Source organism: Balaenoptera physalus (genome assembly GCF_965194825.1).
Source record: "Balaenoptera physalus genome assembly, chromosome: 7".
Classification (NCBI taxonomy): Eukaryota; Metazoa; Chordata; class Mammalia; order Artiodactyla; family Balaenopteridae; genus Balaenoptera; species Balaenoptera physalus.
The window spans coordinates 92,399,454-92,421,400 of record NC_138886.1 but is presented as its reverse complement, the minus strand read 5'-3'; the positions used below and the strand labels follow the sequence as shown (position 1 = coordinate 92,421,400).

The 21,947-nt window shown below is 36.7% G+C and overlaps 1 protein-coding gene and 1 long non-coding RNA gene across 9 annotated transcripts in view; both read right to left on the bottom strand.

Moving 5' to 3' along the window:
* Window positions 1–1,109: 1,109 nt before the first annotated feature.
* On the bottom strand, window positions 1,110–5,805 carry LOC309664542. The gene is made up of 2 exons (XR_014265910.1): window positions 4,324–5,805; window positions 1,110–3,267 (listed from the first exon to the last, which is right to left on the bottom strand). It is a non-coding gene; the product is annotated as an uncharacterized lncRNA (long non-coding RNA).
* A 3,472-nt stretch (window positions 5,806–9,277) lies between these two features.
* LOC309664386 (low-density lipoprotein receptor-related protein 12-like) overlaps window positions 9,278–21,947 on the bottom strand; it is a 135,318-nt gene continuing 122,648 nt past the window's right edge. For all 8 annotated transcript variants that reach the window (XM_082469659.1, XM_082469663.1, XM_082469661.1 and 5 more), the window contains 4 exons: window positions 19,526–19,728; window positions 16,924–18,022; window positions 15,515–15,647; window positions 9,278–11,008 (listed from right to left, as the gene is read on the bottom strand). In XM_082469659.1, the coding sequence (XP_082325785.1) occupies window positions 10,142–11,008; window positions 15,515–15,647; window positions 16,924–18,022; window positions 19,526–19,728 (2,302 nt within the window). In that variant the 3' untranslated portion in view covers window positions 9,278–10,141. The remainder of the gene's footprint in view (window positions 11,009–15,514; window positions 15,648–16,923; window positions 18,023–19,525; window positions 19,729–21,947) is intronic.

Below are 21,947 nucleotides of genomic sequence, written 5' to 3'. Positions count from 1 at the left end.
TTCTCTATTCTAGCATTTTCTTCTTATTAATAGTTTCACTTTTTAAAATGTGAGATCCACAAGCTTATGAAATTATTTTACTGATCTTGAGAAGAACTTTTTCCAGCTTTATGGAGATGTAATTGACACATAACACTGTGTAAGTGTAAGGGGTACATGTAATAATTTGATATATGCATATATTGTGAAACGTTTACCACAATAAGGTGAGTTAACACATCCATCACCTCACATAGTTACAACTTTGTGTACGTGTGTGTGGTGAGAATATTTAAAATTTACTCTTCCAGCAACTTTCAAGTACGCAACACAGTACTGTTAACTCTAGTCACAAAGCTGTATATTAAGTCCCCAGAACTTATTCATCTTATAATTGGAAGTTTGCACCTTTTGACCACCTTCACTCATTTACAGCCCTGCCCATGACAATCACTAATCTGTTCTCTGTTTCTATGAGTCTGGTTTTGTTAGATTCCACATATGAGTGAGATCATATGTGATCATATGTGGTATTTGTCTTTCTCTGATCTGTTTCACTATGAGCATAATATCCTCACCGTCCATCCACGTTGTTGCAAATGGCAGGATTTCCTTCTTTTTTTTCTGAATAATATTCCATTTGTTGACCTGAAACAAATAGACTGCCAGATATTTCTCCAGCAAAGATGGGTTTATTTGGGATCAGCAAAGGATTGCAATTTGGGGTCTCCAGCCATGGCAAGCCACTGGGCAAAGGAAGGAACAGGCTTTAAGAGAGGGAAAAAGAAGCAGGGAGGGCTACAGTGAACAAGGAGTGCATGGCTTTTCCTTGGCTGAGTCCTTGCCAGGAATGAGGAGGAGTCATTATTCCTGCGGGGCTCTGCTATAGGTGCAGGAGGTGAGAGCGCCCCCTCTGGTCTCCCAGCTGTATTTGATTGAGGTTTCTGTTTATTAATTTTACACACACACACACACAAAATATATATATATATATATATATATATATATATATATATATATATATATGCCACATTTTTATCCATTCATGTGTTAATGGACACTTTTATGTTTTGGCTATTGGAAACAATGCTGCAATGAACATGAGAGTGCAGAAACCACCATCTCTGAGATTTCATTTTGAGAAAGTTTTATTTTTTTAAGAGTCAAGAGTAAATCATTAAAAAAATTACTTGGACTTTGCTACACAGACCAAAGAGGGTTTGAATATGCATTTTATATATTTAATTTCTTAACAAAAATTAAAGTAAAGCACATAGAGCAAAATCCATCTTTTCAAGTGTACAGTACTATGAATTCTGACAGAAACACGCTGTCATGTAACCACCACCACAATCAAGATAGAAGATATTTCCATCACTCAGAAAAGTTTCCGGGTGCCCCTTTGCAGTCAATCCTCTTCCCCCAGCCCTGGCCCCTGGCAACCCCTGATCTACTTTCAGTCTTTTGTATTTTGTTGACTTGAGACATGGAAACAAAGTAAGTTGCTGGGTATCTTCTGGAGAGTTCAACTTCGGTTCTGCCACTTAGTAAAACTCTTCCTATGCCCTGCTGTTGATGCTGTCAAGGTCTAAAGCTGAAAAGATTCAAAGGCGGACCTTACTAGGATTTACCTCAACTTTTCCAGGAATCCTGGGAGGTCCTGAGCGTGACCACAGTTGGGGCTGAAGCAGGGACAGCAGGTGCCGTTCTGGAGCCCTCATGACACTGTTTACAGTTATGTAGACAGGACAGTGTCGAGACTGATGCCCCAGATGTTGGAGGCATCAGTGTAAAAGGAAGACCATAAGATAGAGAGAGACAGTAGTCAAGGTGCTGCCCCTTTTACCTGCACTTGTCCCACCGGGGCCCACACCCTCTGAATTAGAACCTTTCTGTCTCTGCACTGGCTGTGCCATCTCATTTTATACTTCATTTCTCTAATATAACTGGAAGGGACTAGATTTGTATATCTTCCTTCTTTATTAAAACTTTTGTTCATCTTAAACAAATACGTCTTGGGAGAAACTTACTGTTCTGCTTGCTGTGAGAGGTATTTAGTATTAGACAAGGCAAGCACAGTGAAAATGTGATTTAAGGTCAAGGATAATACCAACTACCCGTCTGTTGTGTAACTGTACTTAAGGGCACTAATCTGTGAGCTTCTGGAAAATGAAAACTGCATGGTATTTGTTTTTGTATTCAAAGACCTATCACAGACCATGGTGACGTCTAAGAAGAGTTCACTGTGTACCTGATGTACTTCATTTCTAATCCTCAGAACAAATCTGTGGAGTAGGTCTTATCCTCTCAAACATCAGCAGAAGCTTCAGGAAGTGCCTTTCTCATTGGGATTGGAAGCAATATGACTCTTTGCTGTATTATATTTTCACATTGCAAGGATGTGGAGAAATTGAAACCCTCATACATTGCTGGTAGGAATGAAATGTACAGTTACAGTGGGAAGTGGTTTGGCAGTGCCTCAAAAGTTAAAGAGAGTTACCCTATGACCCAGAAATTCTACTCCTAGGTATATACCCAAAAACTTGTACATGAATGTTTATAGTAGCATTATTCTTAATAGTCAGAAAGGAGAAATAACTCAAAAAAACATCATTTGATAAATGGGTAAACAAAGTGTGATATATCTAGTACTGTGGTTGGTTCTCAGGAAGTACTCTAAACATGGATGCTTATTTTCATTCCAAATCTAGGAAAAGGTTACGAAGAATTGCTTTGTGCACTTGGCTAACATCTCTAATGGCAACTCATGAGCTAGAGAAATGGAAATTATGTTGTATGGTGAAATCTCCATCGAAAACAGCAATAATGTAAGTTCCAACCCAAGGAAAGTAATAAGAACCCAGTGAAGTTGAAATTTACACAATGCACAATAACAAAGTCTATATTTAAGGTAAGTAAAAACTAAATCTAAAAGCCAAATTAGATAAGGAATTTCTATGCTCCTTGAAATCAGAGCTCAGCAGATGAGAGAAGTATAAATATTCAAGTGAAATTTGATACTGTAGTGAAATTGAGAAAAGTTTTTTTAATATTGTTTGTTACTATAATTTTTTAATAGAAATCACTTCTCTGTATGTCTTTTATTTATACTCGCTCAACATATGTTACGAAGTCCATAGCTTGTAGCCACATCTTTCTTGGTCTGGGGCTCTATGGAAGTTCACCATTTTGGCCTTTTTATAATAAAATAAAGACGTCTGTGCCAAGATGCCACTCTACCTTTGTTTAGTGAATCTACTTTTCATTGAGATACAGCCATAAGTTGCCCTGTAATCAAGAAAACAGGAGAATGATTACTGTAAGAAATATGCTCTTAAAGAAAGCTCTACTAATATACAAAATGCATAACACTCAGTGGAGGGGAGCTCGAAAAAAAGGTCATTTTTATTTGAAAATGAGTCTGTAATAATCACAATTAAAATTTATTTCAACCTCTTATTTCTTTCTTTAGTTTAATCCTTACAGTAACCCTCAAGCCTGGATGTTAGCCCATTTTTCAGATGACACAACAAGGCTTACTGAGATCAAGTGATTTATTCGGTTATAAAACTCCTAAAGTAGCAGAGCCAGGAGTCAAACTGTTATGTGTCTGACTTCAGAGTCCATGCTTTCCCACCACACTCTATTATTTCTCCTTAGTAAAGCTTACATATCCCTTTTTTGGAGGATATTAAGCTTCCTTGGGCTTTAGCCTCCCTCCAGCACGTGGGAAAATCCACTCCAATTGACATCTCAGTATCGTTACTTGAAATCACTCTGTAAATTCTTTTCAAGGCACTTCATGATCAGTAAACCATATGTGCCCTAGATTAGCATACGGCAACTTAGTCTTGTCATGTTCTAGCACTGGTTTCTAAATTTTATTAACTCTCAAAACCCTTTGTTCAAATGAAATCTTATAGGAAAGCCCAAGACATAAACAGAGTTGCTGCTGGAAGAGAGCAGGGTGAGCAGTGCATTGATAACCTGACCATCATCAACTGTAGCCACATTTATCGTTTACCGAGCACTCACCTGACACTATTTTAACTCACTAATCCTCATTAACTCTCATTTAATCCTCCCAACCACTGTTGTTATTCCCAACTTAAGAACCCGCCCATGAGTTAGGCATGTCTTACTCCGTGGGTGACGGAGAAGCCTACCACCCTTGCTTCATGGAACCGGGAAGTTGAGGGAGCCAGGCCAAGCCTGGTGCAGTTGCTCAGAGACATCAGCCTTCTTTTATCCTTTCCCCAAACCCTTAAAATGAGGCTTCTCTCCCTCTGGATGTTGAGGATGCACATTTGCTACAATGGAAGAACTAAGTGGTCTAAAAATTACCAGGTTCTAGGAGACCTGTGAAGACTTTTCTCCAGATTCAGTCACTGTGGTAATTTCCTCAGGCCCCAAGCGCAGCACGATCCTGTTTCCTGGGTCTTGGAGCTCCCTTCAACTCATCACAAGCGGGCTGCTACTGCTTTCTTCCCCCCCTTTTCTTGCTCCCCTTTTGACTTTGAGCTGCCGGTTCACTTCCACGATGATCCCAGGGGAAGCGGCTGCATTCAGAAGCACCTGGGAAGCACATCTTCACGACCTTTGGAAACCATGAATCATTTCGGACTTTTCACATACAAGATCTGATTTAATTCAAGCTTCAGAGATGTTCTCTGTTTAACATTCAGACAATGACAAAAATAGCAAAGATGTAGTCCTTACAATGAGCCAGGCACTGCTCCAAGAGCTTTACATACATTAATTGAATCTTCCAACAGCCCTATTATCCCCATTTACAGATGAAGAACTTAAGTACAGAGTGATTAAGGGACTTGTTGAAGATTGCACGATAGGAAGGAGCGGGACAGGCAATGTGGCTCCATTGTTTTCATCCACGATGTTGCCTCTAATAAATTTAAAAATATTTTACAGGTTATGATAACATGTTGAAATAAACTTAGCTGAAAAATAACTAATTGTTAACATTCATCAAATGCCTAAACATGCTTATCTAAATTTGCATCAATGCTATGATTTCTCATTCGAATATGCTAAAGCAAATTGTTACACTACTGTATTTCTAATCAACTAAGATATGCACAATTCATGTACGTGACGTGACAGAGGAGCTAATTTGATAACCTTTTGGCAAATGAGCTTCTTACTGGGACTGTAGCACTGTTTTTCTGCTTAAAATATTAATTCTGGCAACTTGGTGTTTCTTACGTATCAGGCACTGTCCTGGGGTCGATTACAGACGTCACAAATTCTTTGTTACATCTGCTATGGAGAGTGGAGTCTCTCTTTCTATGGAAGCTGGGTTGGCCTTAGTGATTCGTTTGACCAACAGAATGTGGCATAAGTGACATTTTGGGCCTTCGGAGACTAGCTCATAAGAAGTTTCTGCAGAGATGTCTATCAATTTTTAAACAAGGGCCCACTTGAGTAAAATGAGTCCGATCAAGTTGCTGTCATCTTCTGCCTGGAATTCAGCAGGGTGAGAGGGAATGGCCAAGCAGCTTGAATGGAGAGCAGCAGCAGGCAGGTCACCGCTGTCAGCATTACTGGGTCTGTGGTAGGGACTCGACAAACACCTTGTGAAGTCAATCTGCTCGTTCTTCCTTTATTCTTTTAACCTGTCGTATGCATTTATTTCCAGCTTAACGGTGGATGCCGGTGGTAAGCAGTAGTAGCAGCCAAACCCCCAAGAGCTTGTTGGAAGACTGCCCTCATCACGTGCTTATGTTCTCAGTCCTAGTAAGTGACATGACCTGAGGCGGGGATCTTGCCCCGGGAGCTCGTCTGACACAGCCCCTTGGTTCCCCTTCTCTTCCTTTATACCAACACTGGAGCTCTGACAGACAGATGGATAAGACAAGACAAAGTACAGGAGGGAAGATCTAACTGATACATGATAAACCTGAGTAATATCTATTAAAATCTATATCCTGTAAACCGGGAATATACTTTTTTAAAGTGATCCTGGAATATTTTAAAATTAAGAAAAGACAATAAACTCTCCACAGTAAATAGAATACACATAACATTCTCTGATCCTGATGCCAAAACATGACAACTAATAAAAGAGTCAGAAAACAAAACCACTACCCACACCAAACTGCCATTATCTGGGGGAAAAAAACAGCAAAGAAAAAGGGAAAAAGCCTTCTTTTATACAACTTGTCGGTTAAGGAGGAAATAAAAACTGAAACTGCAGAACACCTAGAATATAATAGTAATGACAACACTAGTTCACCTAAGTGATTCAGCTTAAGCAGTACTCAAGTCCACACCTTAAATCTCATATTAATAATTAAGAAAAAATAAAAATGATTAAACTGAATGCTAACTCAAGGAGTTAGAAAAAAAAAAACAACAAAATAAACTAAGGAAAGCAAAAAGTAGGACATTTAAGGAAATCAATTAATTGGAAAACAGAAAAATAACAGAAGAGACGTTCAAAGCATACCACTTGGGGGAAACAAGCAAACAAAAACAACAACAAAATAGGTCAACCATTAGCCATCTTTATTAAGACAACAAGGGAGCAAGCATAATACATAGTAAGGGGGACAGAGCCATATGCAGAAAAGAGGAGGGTAACTTTGCTCACCTCTAGGCAAATGAACTTGAAAACATGGACAAAATGGATGGTTGATGATCCTAGCTAAGACAGAAAAACTACACAGACCAATTACTGTAACAGATACTAAAAGAGCTGTCAAAGAGCTATTGCCGAACATCCACCAGCACCAGATAAATTCACTGAAATTTTAAGGAAGAGAAAATTCCAATGCTGTGCAAACTGTTCCAGAACTCAGGAAAAGGAAAAACATTTCCAATTTACCAGCATAAAATTAAAAACAAAACTTATTAAAGATAGCGTGCAACACACACACACACACACACACACACACACACAGGACTAACTGCACTGATGAATACAGATGCAAATATATTAAATAAAATATGAAACATAATCTGGAAATATATTAAAAGAATAATACATATGGTCAAGTAGTTTATTTCAGGAACGCAAGGATGGTCCAAAATGACAAAATATATTAAAAAGTCAAAGGAGAAAAATCGTATGATCATCTCCATAGAAAATGAAAAGGCATGTGATAAAATTCAACATGCATTCCTGACTAATTTATTTTAAAATAGGGATCAATGGATACTCCTTAACATGATTAAATGTATATATCTCAACCCAGTTCATTATAGCCAATATATTTTAACATTATTCTAGAAGTACTAGACAATGCAATCAAGACATAAAGAGGTATGCAAACTGGAAGACATGACTGTATAACTGGAAAACACAAAAGAATTAACTGAAGTACTATTACAAACCATAAGAAAATGAGAGTCTGGTAGCTGGGCAGAAAATTAACATAAATAAGTCATTAGCTTTCATATATACTAAAATCAGACTAAATTATAAACAGAAAGGACTTCCTTAATAATGGTAACAAAAATAATAAAATTTCTAAGAACTCTTGAAAAACATGTACAAGATCTCTGTAAAGTAAAATGCGAAGCATCTGTGAAGGAAACAACAAAAAAGACTTGAACAAATTGGGAACCATTTTTGGATAGAGCACCATGGTTTAGATAGAAGCTTTAACATGATAATGATGTCAAATTTCCCCAAGTTGACCTATAAAAGTAAAACTGTCCAAAAAAATAAATGTACAATGGATTTGTTTTGTGGAACACAAAGGGTTGATTCTAAAGTTCAAATGGAGAAATAAGCAAGAATATTTGAACATTTAAAAATTACTGTTATTAAAACAGTGTAGGACTGGTACAAAAAAAAAAAGGCAAGTCAATTGAAGAGAATGGAATTAGAGTCTAGAAATACATCCACATAATATGAAAATCTGCAATACGATAAAAGGGCCATTTCCAACAGCAAGGAAAGGACAGATTTAATAAACAGCCTTGCAGTAACTAGGTAGTTACCTAGGAAGAAAAACTGGAGCCTTAAATTCAGGATAGATCAAATTTTTAAATGTGAAAAGTCAAATAACAGAAATACCCAACTGTACTTTTAACATTCAACCAGTAGCAGATACACTTTTTCCCTTGAAAAAAGGTGCAGAAAAAGAATGCATAGTATGTTACAATTTGTATTACATCATATAGCATTTATACATATAGATACATTTATGTATCTATATGGTATTTCTGGAGGGTATACAAGAATTTGGTCTTGGTACCTATTTCTTTGAAAGGGAACTAGAAGATGGCTGTCAGGGATAGGAGAGAGACTTAATTTTTTTATTGTTTGAATCAAGAAGATGTATTAGTTAATTAAACAAAGAAATTAAAATATATGTCAGAAAACAAAAACAAAAAACCTATACATAATAGTATATAATTAGTAGGACCTAAACAAGGTTAATTTGGTAACCCAAATTCTGCCAGTAAAATATTGTATAGGGGTCTAAAATGTATCTGAAAATAATATAAAAAGAGAACTGATATAGTTACTGACTCTTATAAGACACATCAATTAAAGGCAAAATAATGTCCAGGTCCTTAGGGATTTTTTTACCCTTGAGAACTGGAGTAAGCTACTACTTTACTATAAGGGAGTTAAGAAAGACATCCCCTCTTTAATTTTTCTTCTAGACACACTGCATATTTCATGGCCTGAAATTGTATATGCACCAAATGAACAAAAATAAATAGAAACTTTGATTTAAAAAGTACCTCAAGGCAATACAAAAAAAAGAAGTCATTTTAATTTTTGATACATATTAAAACATTTCAGTCAGTTCTTCCTGACAGCATAACACGACAAATACACAAGACCTCAAACATGCTTTAAAATGACATTCAGCAAAGTATTTAAAATTTAATAAATAGCAATAATCATACACAAATACATTTTTCATACTCAAACATTAAGCTACTAAAACAGACAGCTAAAGAATAAATAAATGGGAATTGACAATAAAAAAATATGTGGGGTTTTGCAATTCATTTTACTTAAAAAAGGGAGGTGATCTGAATGATTTCTTAATTTGCTTTTCAACATGTAGCATGATCCTCCCCTTATGAATAAAATATATTGAAAAAATCACTTTCTTACTATAATGCAGTTTTTAAATACAACAAATAAATATGAAACTAGCAAAGCAACCTCAAGTTGTCATAAAAATGCCCCCTCACGCCCCCCCCCATAAGCTAGGGAAATATATAGTCATTATGATAGCAAATAATAGTATTTAAAGTGATAGTGCTTCTGCACTAAACTCATCTGAGACCTTGATATGATTTTAGTGCAAATCCCTAGGGTCCAATACAAGCATAACCCTGTATCAGGGAAAGACATTACCAGTTGGAACTTATCTTGTACAATTTTTGTACATATTTTATAAAGTTCAAGATTTAATGCATAGTAGAATATCTTCATCCGCTTAATTCTGTCCTTAAATAGAGATAAAAAAAGAAATGATTTGGGCTTTTTACCATTTGGTTTGTACCATATTAGAGTATTAAAGTCAACATTAGAAAATTTATAAAAGAGTTTTGTTTTTGCCATTAATTTATCTAACTCTATCTAAATTTCACATCATTGCATGTTAAACATGAGAAAAAATTTTAGACAGTTTTTTTCCCTTTGACAAGCTCATATTATGAAATCTAATAATGTTTAGACAGATGTTATACAAATAAAAACAGGTGAGAATAAGGACTTTTTCTCTTTTTATATTAACCACCTTAACATCTAGTATATTAAGTTACAAGATGTATTGGCAAAAGCATAAAGGGTTCAATTAAAAGAAGGTATTATTTTGAACAAAGAAACGTTTTAACATAGGATAGATAGAAACTGACAGTCAAATGAGTTTCTGCAGCCATATCTCTACTGCGAACTACAGTACCAGGATGAAAACAATTAGAAACAAATGGAAGAACATTATTGAACAATCTGAATACATAATGCATTTTTAGCTGCTACAATAGTAAACTCTAAAGTTTATAGAGTTACAGGTGTTTAATTTAACCATGCAGGCTAACATATGATAGTGAGAAATCACCCTGCATCTTTTTTCTTTTTAAATTAAAACTAGTTTAATTGTAAAGTTCCAAAACAATGAATGGATATTGCTCCAACTTGTATCCAATCTCCCTGATGGGATTCGTGTACCTAACAAAGTAACAAAGCTTCATCATCACTCGTTTCATTTTTCAGCGTTGCTTCTAAGCAAGAGTCTGATATCTGCGCAGTGTGGACAATACCGCAGCGCTCACAGGGGCCATCGCGATTACTTGGTCTTACTCCAGGGTCTGCTGCACTATATGGTTGTCTGAACCTTTGCCCTTGATCGGAGGCAAGATCAAGAAGAGGTCTGGAACAGTCATTCGCGTCAAAGTCTGAAGCTCCTTCAGAAACTGGACTCAGCATTTCGACATCATCATCTTCTTCTCTTCCATTTACCCCATTATCAAGTTGTCTCAAAGGGCTCTGGTTCTGACTTAGGGAGCTTGATCGCCCTAATGTAAAACGTACCCAACGTAGCCCCTGAGTCATACGACTTAGCGCACTTGTGAGCTGGTGACGCGCTGGACTCACACTTGGGGGTTCCGCACTTGTCACATCCCGTCCGGTTTCTGTGTGACCACCTCGGGTATTCTGAGTGGAGGAACTTCCACTTGCTCCCACTGTTGCTTCTACCGCTGTTGTGGGAGGGATTTTTTGAGGCAAAGGAGCTGCAACCCCGCCAGATGCTCCTACCGTATCTCTTCTCTCATTTTCTGTGTCTGTGTCGTCAGATTCCACAGAAAACAAACTTCTGTGAGTATGATTTCTTTCAGGTTCTCTGTTGGTAGTCTGACTAGGGGCAACCTCATCCCCATCTGCTGAGACCAGAGCCAATGACCCTGAATGGAGTGATCTTGCAAAATTAAAAATACGATTCCAGATGTTGCTGGATCTGCCTGCCATAGGAAGTCTGATTGAAGTAAATCCAAGCTGAGACCATACAGCTAGCCTCAGGTTTTCCAAAACAGAAGCCTGCGGAAAGAAAGAAAAGAAAGAAAGAAAGAAAGAAAGAACGAAAGGAAGAAAGAAAGAAAGAAAGAAAGAAAGGAAGGAAGGAAGGAAGGAAGGAAGGAAGGAAGGAAGGAAGAAAGAAAAGATCTTAAAACAGCTAACAACGAGGTATTAAGATGGAAAACACCCTTCTATTCAGCATGTGTTGTGGATGAAAGTTCTATTACTCATTTTACGGTCTATGGAGGATGAATTAAATTCTCTCATCGATACAGGTTCACCTCACTCCAGAATCTAACCTATAACTTGAACCACTGTTCACTGTGTTTAAGATTTTCTCGATACTTCATTTTATATATGAACTTTAAAATGATGTTTAATGCCAATTACAACAGCAATTTTATTTCAAAACTTCACATAGTAATCCAATCCTAGAAATGCACCAAAGATGGAAAATAAAAGTATTTGATACTTCTTTAGCTACGAAGATAGAAGAGTCTCTACAATAATTCTCTAAATGACCTAAAGAAGTGTGAAAACTAGGCTGTTTGTTTTTTTGTTTTAACACAGCACAAGTTAGACTTGATTTACAAGGATGAAACCTTCCAAAACATGTAAAAATTATATCTCACAGTTGGTTCTCAAGGATTTGTTGAATGAGTGGATATTGAGGATATCCATAAATTGAGGATATCCATAAATATTTATTATAAATAAATACAAATTTATTTATATTGTCATAAACAAAGGAATTACTGTATTTGTAATGCAGCACAGGAAACAAAAAGCCAAAGAAATTAACTTGTTTATAGCCCTATTCAATGGTATCTGAGACATTTGGGTTCCTTCTCAATCTTAAAGATTTAAGTCTTGGGCTTCCCTGGTGGCGCAGTGGTTGAGAATCTGCCTGCTAATGCAGGGGACACGGGTTCGAGCCCTGGTCTGGGAAGATCCCACATGCCAAGGAGCAACTGGGCCCGTGAGCCACAACTACTGAGCCTGCGCATCTGGAGCTTGTGCTCCGCAACAAGAGAGGCCGCAATAGTGAGAGGCCCGCGCACCGCGATGAAGAGTGGCCCCCGCTTGCCGCAACTAGAGAAAGCCCTCGCACAGAAACGAAGACCCAACACAGCCAAAAATAAATAAATAAATAAATAAATAAATAATAAAAATAAAGGAATTCCTTTAAAAAAAAAGTCTTTAAAAAAAAAAAGATTTATGTCTTATTTTCTACAGCTTCATGTTAAACATAAATTATAACCTTATTCTTTGAAAATTGGTGATTTTTAATTAGTGCATATGGGAGGTGACCATATTGCCCAACTGAAAGAAAAATCATCTAGATTTTCTTTTTTCTAGATGAATGACTATCGGAATTAAAAAAAAAAAAAAAAAAAAAACTACAGTATTTACAAAAACAGTCTTTAAGCTCCATCTAGTGGTTACAAAAAGGAGTAATCAAACTTGGAACAAACACAGCTTTCATCAATCTGACATTTAGTATTTAAAATACAGTATTTCCAAGAAACAATGGTGAATTGATATACTCCCTTTCAAAAGGTGATACAGTTTCCCTCCGCCAAAATGAATGGCTCTTGCCTGTCCCCCCACAGAAAAAAGGAAGGGAAGAGAATAAGAAGATGTGATAACGTATGTTTTCCATCTCTGTTTGTGACTGGTATTGAAGTAAATCCAAGCTGATACCGTACAGCTAGCCTCAGGTTTTCCATATAGATTTGTGATTTCCATATACACCCTTTGAACATAATCCCTGGAATATAATTCACAGAAAGCTAAGAAGCTACTATCACAGGAATATTTCATAGTCTAGCCTTAGTAAATAACAGATTGCCAATAAGAAATCTGAATATCAGCACATAAAATTTACTATATAAATGAGTAAGAGTTTTCACCAATTGGGAATGTAACTATAAACTAACTGAAAAAAAAAAAAAAGTGGCTCACATCCCTATGAACTCCATAGATTTGGTCCTCTTCATTTGGCATTCACGTTCTAAGGCTTTGTGTGAGCACTGTCATTAAATCCAGCAATGAATACAAGGCTCTTCAGATATCCTCCACTTTTATGCAGCTGCCACCCACAATGCCTTCAGCACACTTCAAAGCCGACTTTAACAGTATAGTCTGTCAGTGAGATGAAGCTCTCTACTGGCTTCAAAGTCTGTTTAATTAAATGATTGCCAATTTAACATTAGATTCTACAAGGGGATCTCATGATTGTTTTAGGAATAATTTTATATACTTCTTCCATTTATGAAGCAGAAGAAAAGGATTCTTCAGAAAGGATCGCTATTTTGAATGAGTTGGTAATCAGAAGATTATTTTTCTTTTTAAAAACAAATAAGGAAATTTGATAATTTATTACCAAAAGTTTCAAACATAAGAGTGTAATCTCATTAACTGAATAAAATCGAGTTTACCATTTGCAAACATATTTTATTTTAAAACTTTGTTGAAGCAGAATTCCCTCACAAGGGTAAATTATAACCCTACAAAAATGCTGTAGTAGGTAGTAAAGAATTGAAACCTTACCCAAAGTGAGGTCTGACCTTTGCCCTTTACTTCTGGGATGAGACCTCAGACCTTGGAATGTCAGCTTTGACAGGAGTGTCATTGCATGGAGACTTGGGCCAGCCAGAGAGTAGCACCGCGTTTTCGGTGGAGGCTCTGGGCCACACCAATGTGATGTAGCGTGGGAGAGTTGAGTCAGCAGAATCAGTCAACCTCTGGAGAGGCTAGAGACTGGGATCAGCCACGTGTGCAATTAATCATGCCTATGTGATGGAGCTCCAGTAAAAACCCTGGACACCGAGTTTGGGTGAGCTCCCCTAGTTGGCAATGTTTCGTGCATACTGTCACACACCTGTGTCGAGAGAATAACACTGTCCTGACTTTATGGGGAAAAGACAATTGGAAGGGTCGTGTTTGGTACCCTCCTGAACCCTGTCCTACGTGTCTCTTCCTTTGGCTGATTTAATCTGGATCCTTTCCCAGCAATAATAGTTACACCAGCTTATACTATTAAGTAAAACAGCTTTCAATGAGTTCTCAGTCCTTCTAGTGAATTATCAAACCTGAGGATGGTTTGGGAGCCCCGGAACTTAAAATTGGTTTTAGAAGTAAGGGCTGTCTTGTGTGGACTGTGCCCCCTCTAACTTCACAGTTGACTAACCTCTTGAAGGTAGCCTCAGGATATAGGGGTGGGGTGATACATGGTGGAGTGGGTGGATGGAATTAACCATCCTCTGAATTCCTACCTAAGAAGAACCCTTCCCCATGGCAGGGACAACAATATATAAAAGCCACAATGTAGGTTTTTCCTATGTTGCACACAAAATTCCAACCAGTGGAAGTTCTGAATTACTTACTTAGCAAATTACATCAAATTCTCACAAAGATTTCCTAAAAGACTCAAATAAGATGACCCACTGTAATTGGAAACCTATTTAACAAAAAGGAAACGGTCTTTCATTTTGAACAGAATTCAATTACTGGGAAAACAATGTTCATCAATTTTTCTTAATTCTGATACTGGGAACAACTTTTAGAAATGATTCTGGATGAATTTACATTTTAAATGTAGAAACCTTAATGCCCTTAAGAACCCTGGGCACAATTGTAAGCATTGAAAAAGAAATTAAAAAATAAATTGCAGGGAACTATATTTGATATCTTATAATAATCTATTATGGAAAAGAATCTGAAAAAGAATATATATATATATGTATAACTGGATCACTTTAATGTACACCCGAAGTAAAAAATCACTCACAAAAATTTAAAGAATTCAGAAACATTAATAAAGAATGAGTTACTATTTAAAGAAAATGATATGAATTTTTAAGCACTGTAAAATCCAGCTGTGAAGAAGTTTCCTCTCAAGTCAGGTAGAAATGTTAACTTAATTTCAACAACTTTTATTTTAATCTAGCATATTACTAATCTATTACTAAGCATATCAACTTTAGTATTTCTTTTTAAATCTTTGAAATAGTTCAAGTAGAAAATAAGCTGTCAAACTTTACTTTTGAATTTTAACGCACTAAATTATCCTAAACAGTAAAATGCTTAAGAATCACCTAACCAAATCAGAAGTAAAGAATGAAAAGTATACTTCTGAATTTGTTAAAATACAATGAAACAATTAGAGTTGACCCTTGAACAACATGGGCTTGAAATGCACGGGTCCACTTATACGTGGATTTTTTTCAATGGCAAATACTAGAGTACTACATGATACATGGTTGGTTGAATTTATGGATGTTGAGCCCCAGACACAGAGGTCTGACTATAAAGTTACATGTGAATTTTCACCTGCACGGAGGGTGGGTGTCCCAAGCCCCCTCGTTGTTCAGGGGTCAACTGTATAATCTCAAATCCTCCATATATTTAATTCTTAACTTGACTGCAAAAATTCTGACACAGTCAAGGATACTTTACCATTATATACAAGTATAGATTTCATTTTAAGAGGTACGGAAAGAGAAATAATAAGTTGCAACATACCTGATTAGGTGGACAAACAGGAAAATCTTCAACTGGTGGAATTAAACCCTGAGCAATCAATTGTCCATAAGAGGGAGGAGCTTCTCTTCTTAACAATTCTGCTTCCACTCTGGACAACTGTGTTTCAAATGATCTTTGAGAGAAACAGGGGGATGAAAAGGATTAAAAAAAAAGGCAAGCCAAAACAGTAATTTTTAAATTATCAACAATTAAAACAATCTGAATTTTAATATACTTGTTCATTTGTAAAGCTTACTTAGCCAACATTTGATGAGTATCTATACTACCCTACACTGAGAACACAAAGATGAAGCAGACAGTTTAGTCTCATGCGGTTTTACACTAGGGGTCTGGATCACTAAGTTTTAATAAATTAGATATCCCCGTAAAAGATAAAAGTACTAGATCTTTAAACCCCTAAGAACATAGGGGCTTGAGACTTGAGGTGAAAGTATTTGAAAATTCTTAGAAGACACTTTATTCATCAAGTCCAACACATTTACTTTTCAGATAAGGAAAAGAGTGAAATGAGTCACCAAAACCCTTTCTGGAATAACTTGTTCTTAAACTCAAGACCTCTGGTCTTCATTGTACTCTTATGTTGCAATGTAGTAAAACATTTTCTGGCCATTTATACTGAACCAAAGATAAGATGCACTTGGTTATTGTGATACTGTGCATCTATTCTTAGCTGTCTGGTATGTGACTTCTTTGTTGTATCTATCATTTGTAATTCTCCTGGGACTGACGGTCATGGTCTCCACAGGAGCTTTCTAGAAGGCCTCTCTGCCATCACCTTCTCCCAGGTCCAGTCTCTCCTCTACCACACAAAAGACAGCTCTCCCTGAAGGCCACCCTTTAACGCCGAACCACTTCTTAACTGAGATCTTCGACTTTTATACCACTTTATTTTATAGCTCTTACAACATTTATATTTTTTGTCATCTAATTCTACCCAACAGTTCCTTCCTTCTAACTGTAAACTGCCCATGAGATTACTCCTACGCACTTCTCTATTCACCTGTATAATGCTTTCAACACAGAAGGTTCTCAAATATCTGGAATTGTTGAATTAATATTTATAAAAACCGAGGTTAAAGAGCAACCACCGAGAATTACAGCTTGCAAAATTCCTGTAAGACAGATTAACCTGAAAACAGGAACTGATAAATACTGATTGGCTTTTCTCACCTCATAACTCTTAGTATTTATTTGTTTTTTAATGTTCTTATTAGGTTTTTGAGTCATAGGCTTTTCATAGTCATTTTATAAATCATAAGAAGTATTTATTTCTCAACAATATAACAAAAATATATTGCTAATCTCATTAAAAAAAATGTGTTGTAAATATTTGGGCCACGCTTTTACTGTAGAGAGCATAAGCACTATAGTTTTGTCTTGATACTGACCTTCGTTCAAACATTCTCAGAGAATAAAGCTTACAAGTACATCCCAAGGCAATGAGCAGTAACAGGCCACAGATATGGCTCCCTATGACGGCTGCAGTTATGACTCGGGTAGGCACGATTACCGGGCAATTCTCCTCGTCGCTGCCATCGCCACAGTCGTCCTGAGAGTCACACACCCAGCTTTCAAACACACAACGATTGTTTTTACAATGAAAATTTCCTGGCTGGCAAAAAAAGCAGTGTTTTTCATCGGAGCCATTTGGGCAATGATTCTGGTAGTTGCAGCGATCAGAACGAGGGTAACAGACGCCGTTCCGGGAACATGGGAACTCTTCCTTTTGGCACATGGTACAATTGATTTCATCCCTTCCGTTTGGGCAATGCCAATACCCATCACAGCGCTGCTGCGCCGTATAACACCCCCAGTTCCCTCCGCAGGGTATTTCCCATGGCAAACAGAAGCCGTCTACTTGGTAAGTAGCATTAAATCCCCTGGCAGCGTTGACTTTATCGGCACAGAAATGTACCCTTATCTGTCCAGAAGAAGACACGACAGTGAGAGGCGCATGAGAATCAAAAGCAGTTAACACACGCAAAAGCTTGTGTGGAGTCTCCTCTAATCCATCGTATATTTTGACATAATCACCATCACCAGTACCATCAAGTTTAAAGTCAGTGAAGCGTAAGATGACTTTGCGATGATCACCAGTGTCTATTAACCAGGTGCAATTGCTTCCAGGAGGATAAAAGTCTGGATAATTGGGAGAATTAAAAGTACCATAAAAATATTTTAACCACTGCCCGCAAGTTGGCACATCACACTCTATCTCATCTCCAAGGTCAAGGCAGTCAATGTTCCCATCACATTTTAAAGATTCGGGGAGGCAAGTGTAAACTTTGGTAAACCGAGATAGACACTGGAACTGGTTGTAAGCACAGGGTTGGAAAGCGGCCGATGTTGGAGGATTCACTTCTTTGGCACAGATCTCTTCATCAGAACTATCTCCACATTCGTCCATGTTATTGCATTTCCAGGCTGCTGGTATACACTTTCCATTACCACAACGAATCTGGTCACAGTTTGGTTCCTCAGATTTCCCTGGGAGGACATTGGGAGGAGGGAGATGGAGAGATAAGGAGGGAAAAACATACTCTTTAAAGGGTATGTAACAGCAAGTGGCATTTTTATCATAAATGTTGATTAGCCCAAATGATAGTTGGGCTTGATCAAAAATAGGTTAAACTCTAATGACAAATTAATATTGGCTTACTGATTACTCAACAATTTATTAAACACTTATGATTTGTTCCATGAAGATCTCTACAGCTGATCTAAAGAGAAAAGACCAATCCTGTTTTTGCAGAAGCTATTTTACTGCAGAACATTTAGTAAAGTGATGTAAGATATATAAGTTAGTAGGATGTATTGCCTAAGAATTTCAAATACTCTATTGTATAAACATTTTGCAATGAAGAAAAACTCTTCTATAATAATCACCTTTTCAAATCCAGTTTTAATATTCTTTTTGAGTTGTTTATATATATTATATATATATATATATACACATACACACAATATTTTGCTTTGTGTATCATAGCATATTTTGCAAGCCCATTATTTAGACTCAAATTTTTGCTAAGATTATCATAAGTTAACTTTATTCTATTTCTAACATTTCATGTAACCACAACATGGTACTTCCATTTTATAATTTCTATTGTTTTAATACAACTGCAAAATATTTTATGAATCTGAGCTAAAGGTATAAATTTACTCAACAAAACAGTAGGGGGAAGAAGAGAGAAAAGAATTGAAATGTTTATAGAATTCTGATTATCTTAGTGGACTACCTTAAATATATAACAATAATGAGGTAGGGAAAGAAAACCAAACATTAGATTCCTACAGTCCACACTGATGATGTCGGCCAATGCTTACCTCTCCATTAACAACTTTTATTTACTGGCAAATAGGTGACAGAAAATGTGCTTCAGCACCTAAGTAAATATTACAAAGACTGTGCTTTTAATAAAAAAGAGAAAAAGCAGCATATGTTGCTAAAGGAGACCATGTAATTTCAGAAAGTGTAAAATGATTTTCAGCAAAAATTTACATAACTCTAATGCTCTGAGTTCTTCATATTTGTATGATCTGCTCACTCTTTTTGGATAAAGTTTAAGAATTAGCATAAGAAGACTTCTGATACTACAAACTACGAAAGTGAAATTGATTGTCTTTTCTTTGAAGGTGTAAAGACAAGGGTAATGCACACACAAAAATACATTCTGAAGTAACTTGCAGGATACTGGTAAACACTTGAGGGGAAAAAGTTCCTTTTAAAATAAACGTATTCAAAATATTTAAAAAGAAAACTGACCTTAGTTTGTAAAATTAATCATTTTATTAGGATTATACAAAATGCCTTTTGGAGACCCGGATCTACGGCACCTGAACCTTTAGCCTCTAATTTCTCAATCTCAGCTGCCTTGAGGATTGAGTCACAATTAAATGGACCTTGTTTAGAAGGCGAGTCCCAAAGTGACTGAGCAGTAAATACTATAGAATTCTGTTCCATATCTTTCTTCTTATTTAAAAACACACCTGAAAAGTATGCCAGTCTGAAACCCTTCCTAGAGATACTGTCATCGGAATGGAACCTGATCCAGACGTGGTCTTGTGAAGAAATATATGGTGGTGGGATTGTAGAACCACAGGCTCTGTAGCTTTCAATATTCTTGTATGTTTCTATCGTCAACCAGTCCAAACTGCACCTTCTGGACCCTTGAATATCAAAATCCTGAAAACTACAAATAAAAAGTCAGAAAAGGCTACTGAAAAGGAAATTTTGGAAAAAAATTTCATTAATAATACAAAGTAACTGAGGACTTTATTATAAGCCTCCATATATTCACTGATTATCCTGGCTCTTCTAGGCCCACGACTATATCATCAGCAAATAATAATACTGCTTCTGTGTTCCTAACATTTACATCTCTTTCCCAGATTCCAGAACAATACCTCTTCATAAGTAACACGAAATTCCAAAAAAACGCTAAAAAACAGGAGACAGTTGGCACGATGTTTCTTTGTCTTCTCCCTGTGTGTGTTTAGGAAGGACCACTTCTAATTCTTAGCACCCTAAATTGTTCCCTGTTTGAACCACTCCATAATTCGATGAACTGAAAGACACAGAGGAAGTCTGCCTTCTCTAGATTAGACTGGTTCATCTGCTTGCTTAACGAGTTTACAGCTTACATTTTCAGGAGAGCAAATAGCAAACCTGAGCCAAGTAAAAAAGTTAAAAATGAACAAACAAAAAACTTCTTCAGTGAAAAGTCCCTGAGTTTGGGAATACTTTTCTACATAAATGATTTATAACCAAACGTTATCTTGTAGTTCATAAAATATGGGCATGAATAAAGGGCAGAAAAGTCAAATAAGGAGCACATACAAAATTAGCCAGTGCTATGAAAAAAGAAAAAACAAAATAGCATTTTCTACTAACATGTCTCACCGAAAAGTGAGATTCCTGCCTTAAGCCAAGTGATGATAAAGTTAATTATCCAAGGATTATTGTACCAGGATAGTTCCTCTTTAAATATTCTGGGGGCTTCCCTGGTGGCGCAGTGGTTGAGAATCTGCCTGCCAATGCAGGGGACACGGGTTCGAGCCCTGGTCTGGGAGGATCCCACATGCCGCGGAGCAACTAGGCCCGTGAGCCACAATTACTGAGCCTGCACGTCTGGAGCCTGTGCTCCGCAACAAGAGAGGCCGCGATAGTGAGAGGCCCACGCACCGCGATGAAGAGTGGCCCCCGCTTGCCACAACTAGAGAAAGCCCTCGCGCAGAAATGAAGACCCAACACAGTCATAAATAAATAAATAAACAAATACTCTAAATATTCTGAGTAACTATAACAAAGGCTGACAATTTGACTGCTTCCAGTTTTTCATTATTATGAACAATGCTGGAATCCTTATACATGTTCTCTCCACACACACATAAGCAAGTATTTCTCTAGGACAAATTTTTCTAGAAGTAGAATTGCTGGGTCAAAAGACACAATTCCACTTTAAATTTGATAGCAACACTGAGAAAAATGTTTATACCAACTCACAATTCCACCAAGTGCGTATGAAAAAGCACCTTATACCCCACAACTCTGGCAAAATGCAACATTTTATTTCTAAAGATTTGTTGCCAGTTAGGTGGATAAAAGAGATTTATCATTGTTCTAGTTTGCATTTCCTTATTTACTGAAATTGAAACACTTTTTCCTATGTTTATTAGCTATTTCTATTTCTTTTTCTGTGAATCACCTTGTTATATCCTTCGTACCTTACAATTTGTTCTTATTTAAGAGCTCTTTATATAGTATAAACGTGTATCTATTTGGGGCATGTATGTTATGCAAGATATATATAGATCCACTCAAACCCTCATTCTCTCCAATAGTTGGTGCTGTCAGTCTTTCTTAATGGTATCTTTTACTGAGAAGTTTTTTTTTTTTTTTTAAGTATAGTTGACTTACAATATTATATTAGTTTCAGGTGTACAACACACTGATTCGATGTTTTTACAGCTTATACACCATATACAGTTATTATTGCATATTGGCTATATTCCCCTGTGCTGCACATTACATCCTTGTAACTTATTTATTTTATACATAGTAGTCTGTACCTCTTAATACCCCTCACCTATCTTGTCCCTCTCCTTGATCTCTGTATCTGTGAGTCTGTTTCTGTTTTGTTATGTTCGTTAATGTGTTTTATTTTTCAGATTCCATATAAACTGAAAACATACAGTATTTGTCTTTCTCTGTCTGACTTATTTCACTAAGCGTAACACCCTGTAGGGCCATCCATGTTGTTGCAAATGGCAAAGTTTCACTCTTCTTTTATAGCTGAGAAATATTCCATTATATCACATCTTCTTTATCCACTTATCTGTTGATGGATACTTAGGTTGCTTCCATGTCTTGGCTACTATAAGTAATGCTGCTATGAACACTGGGATGCAT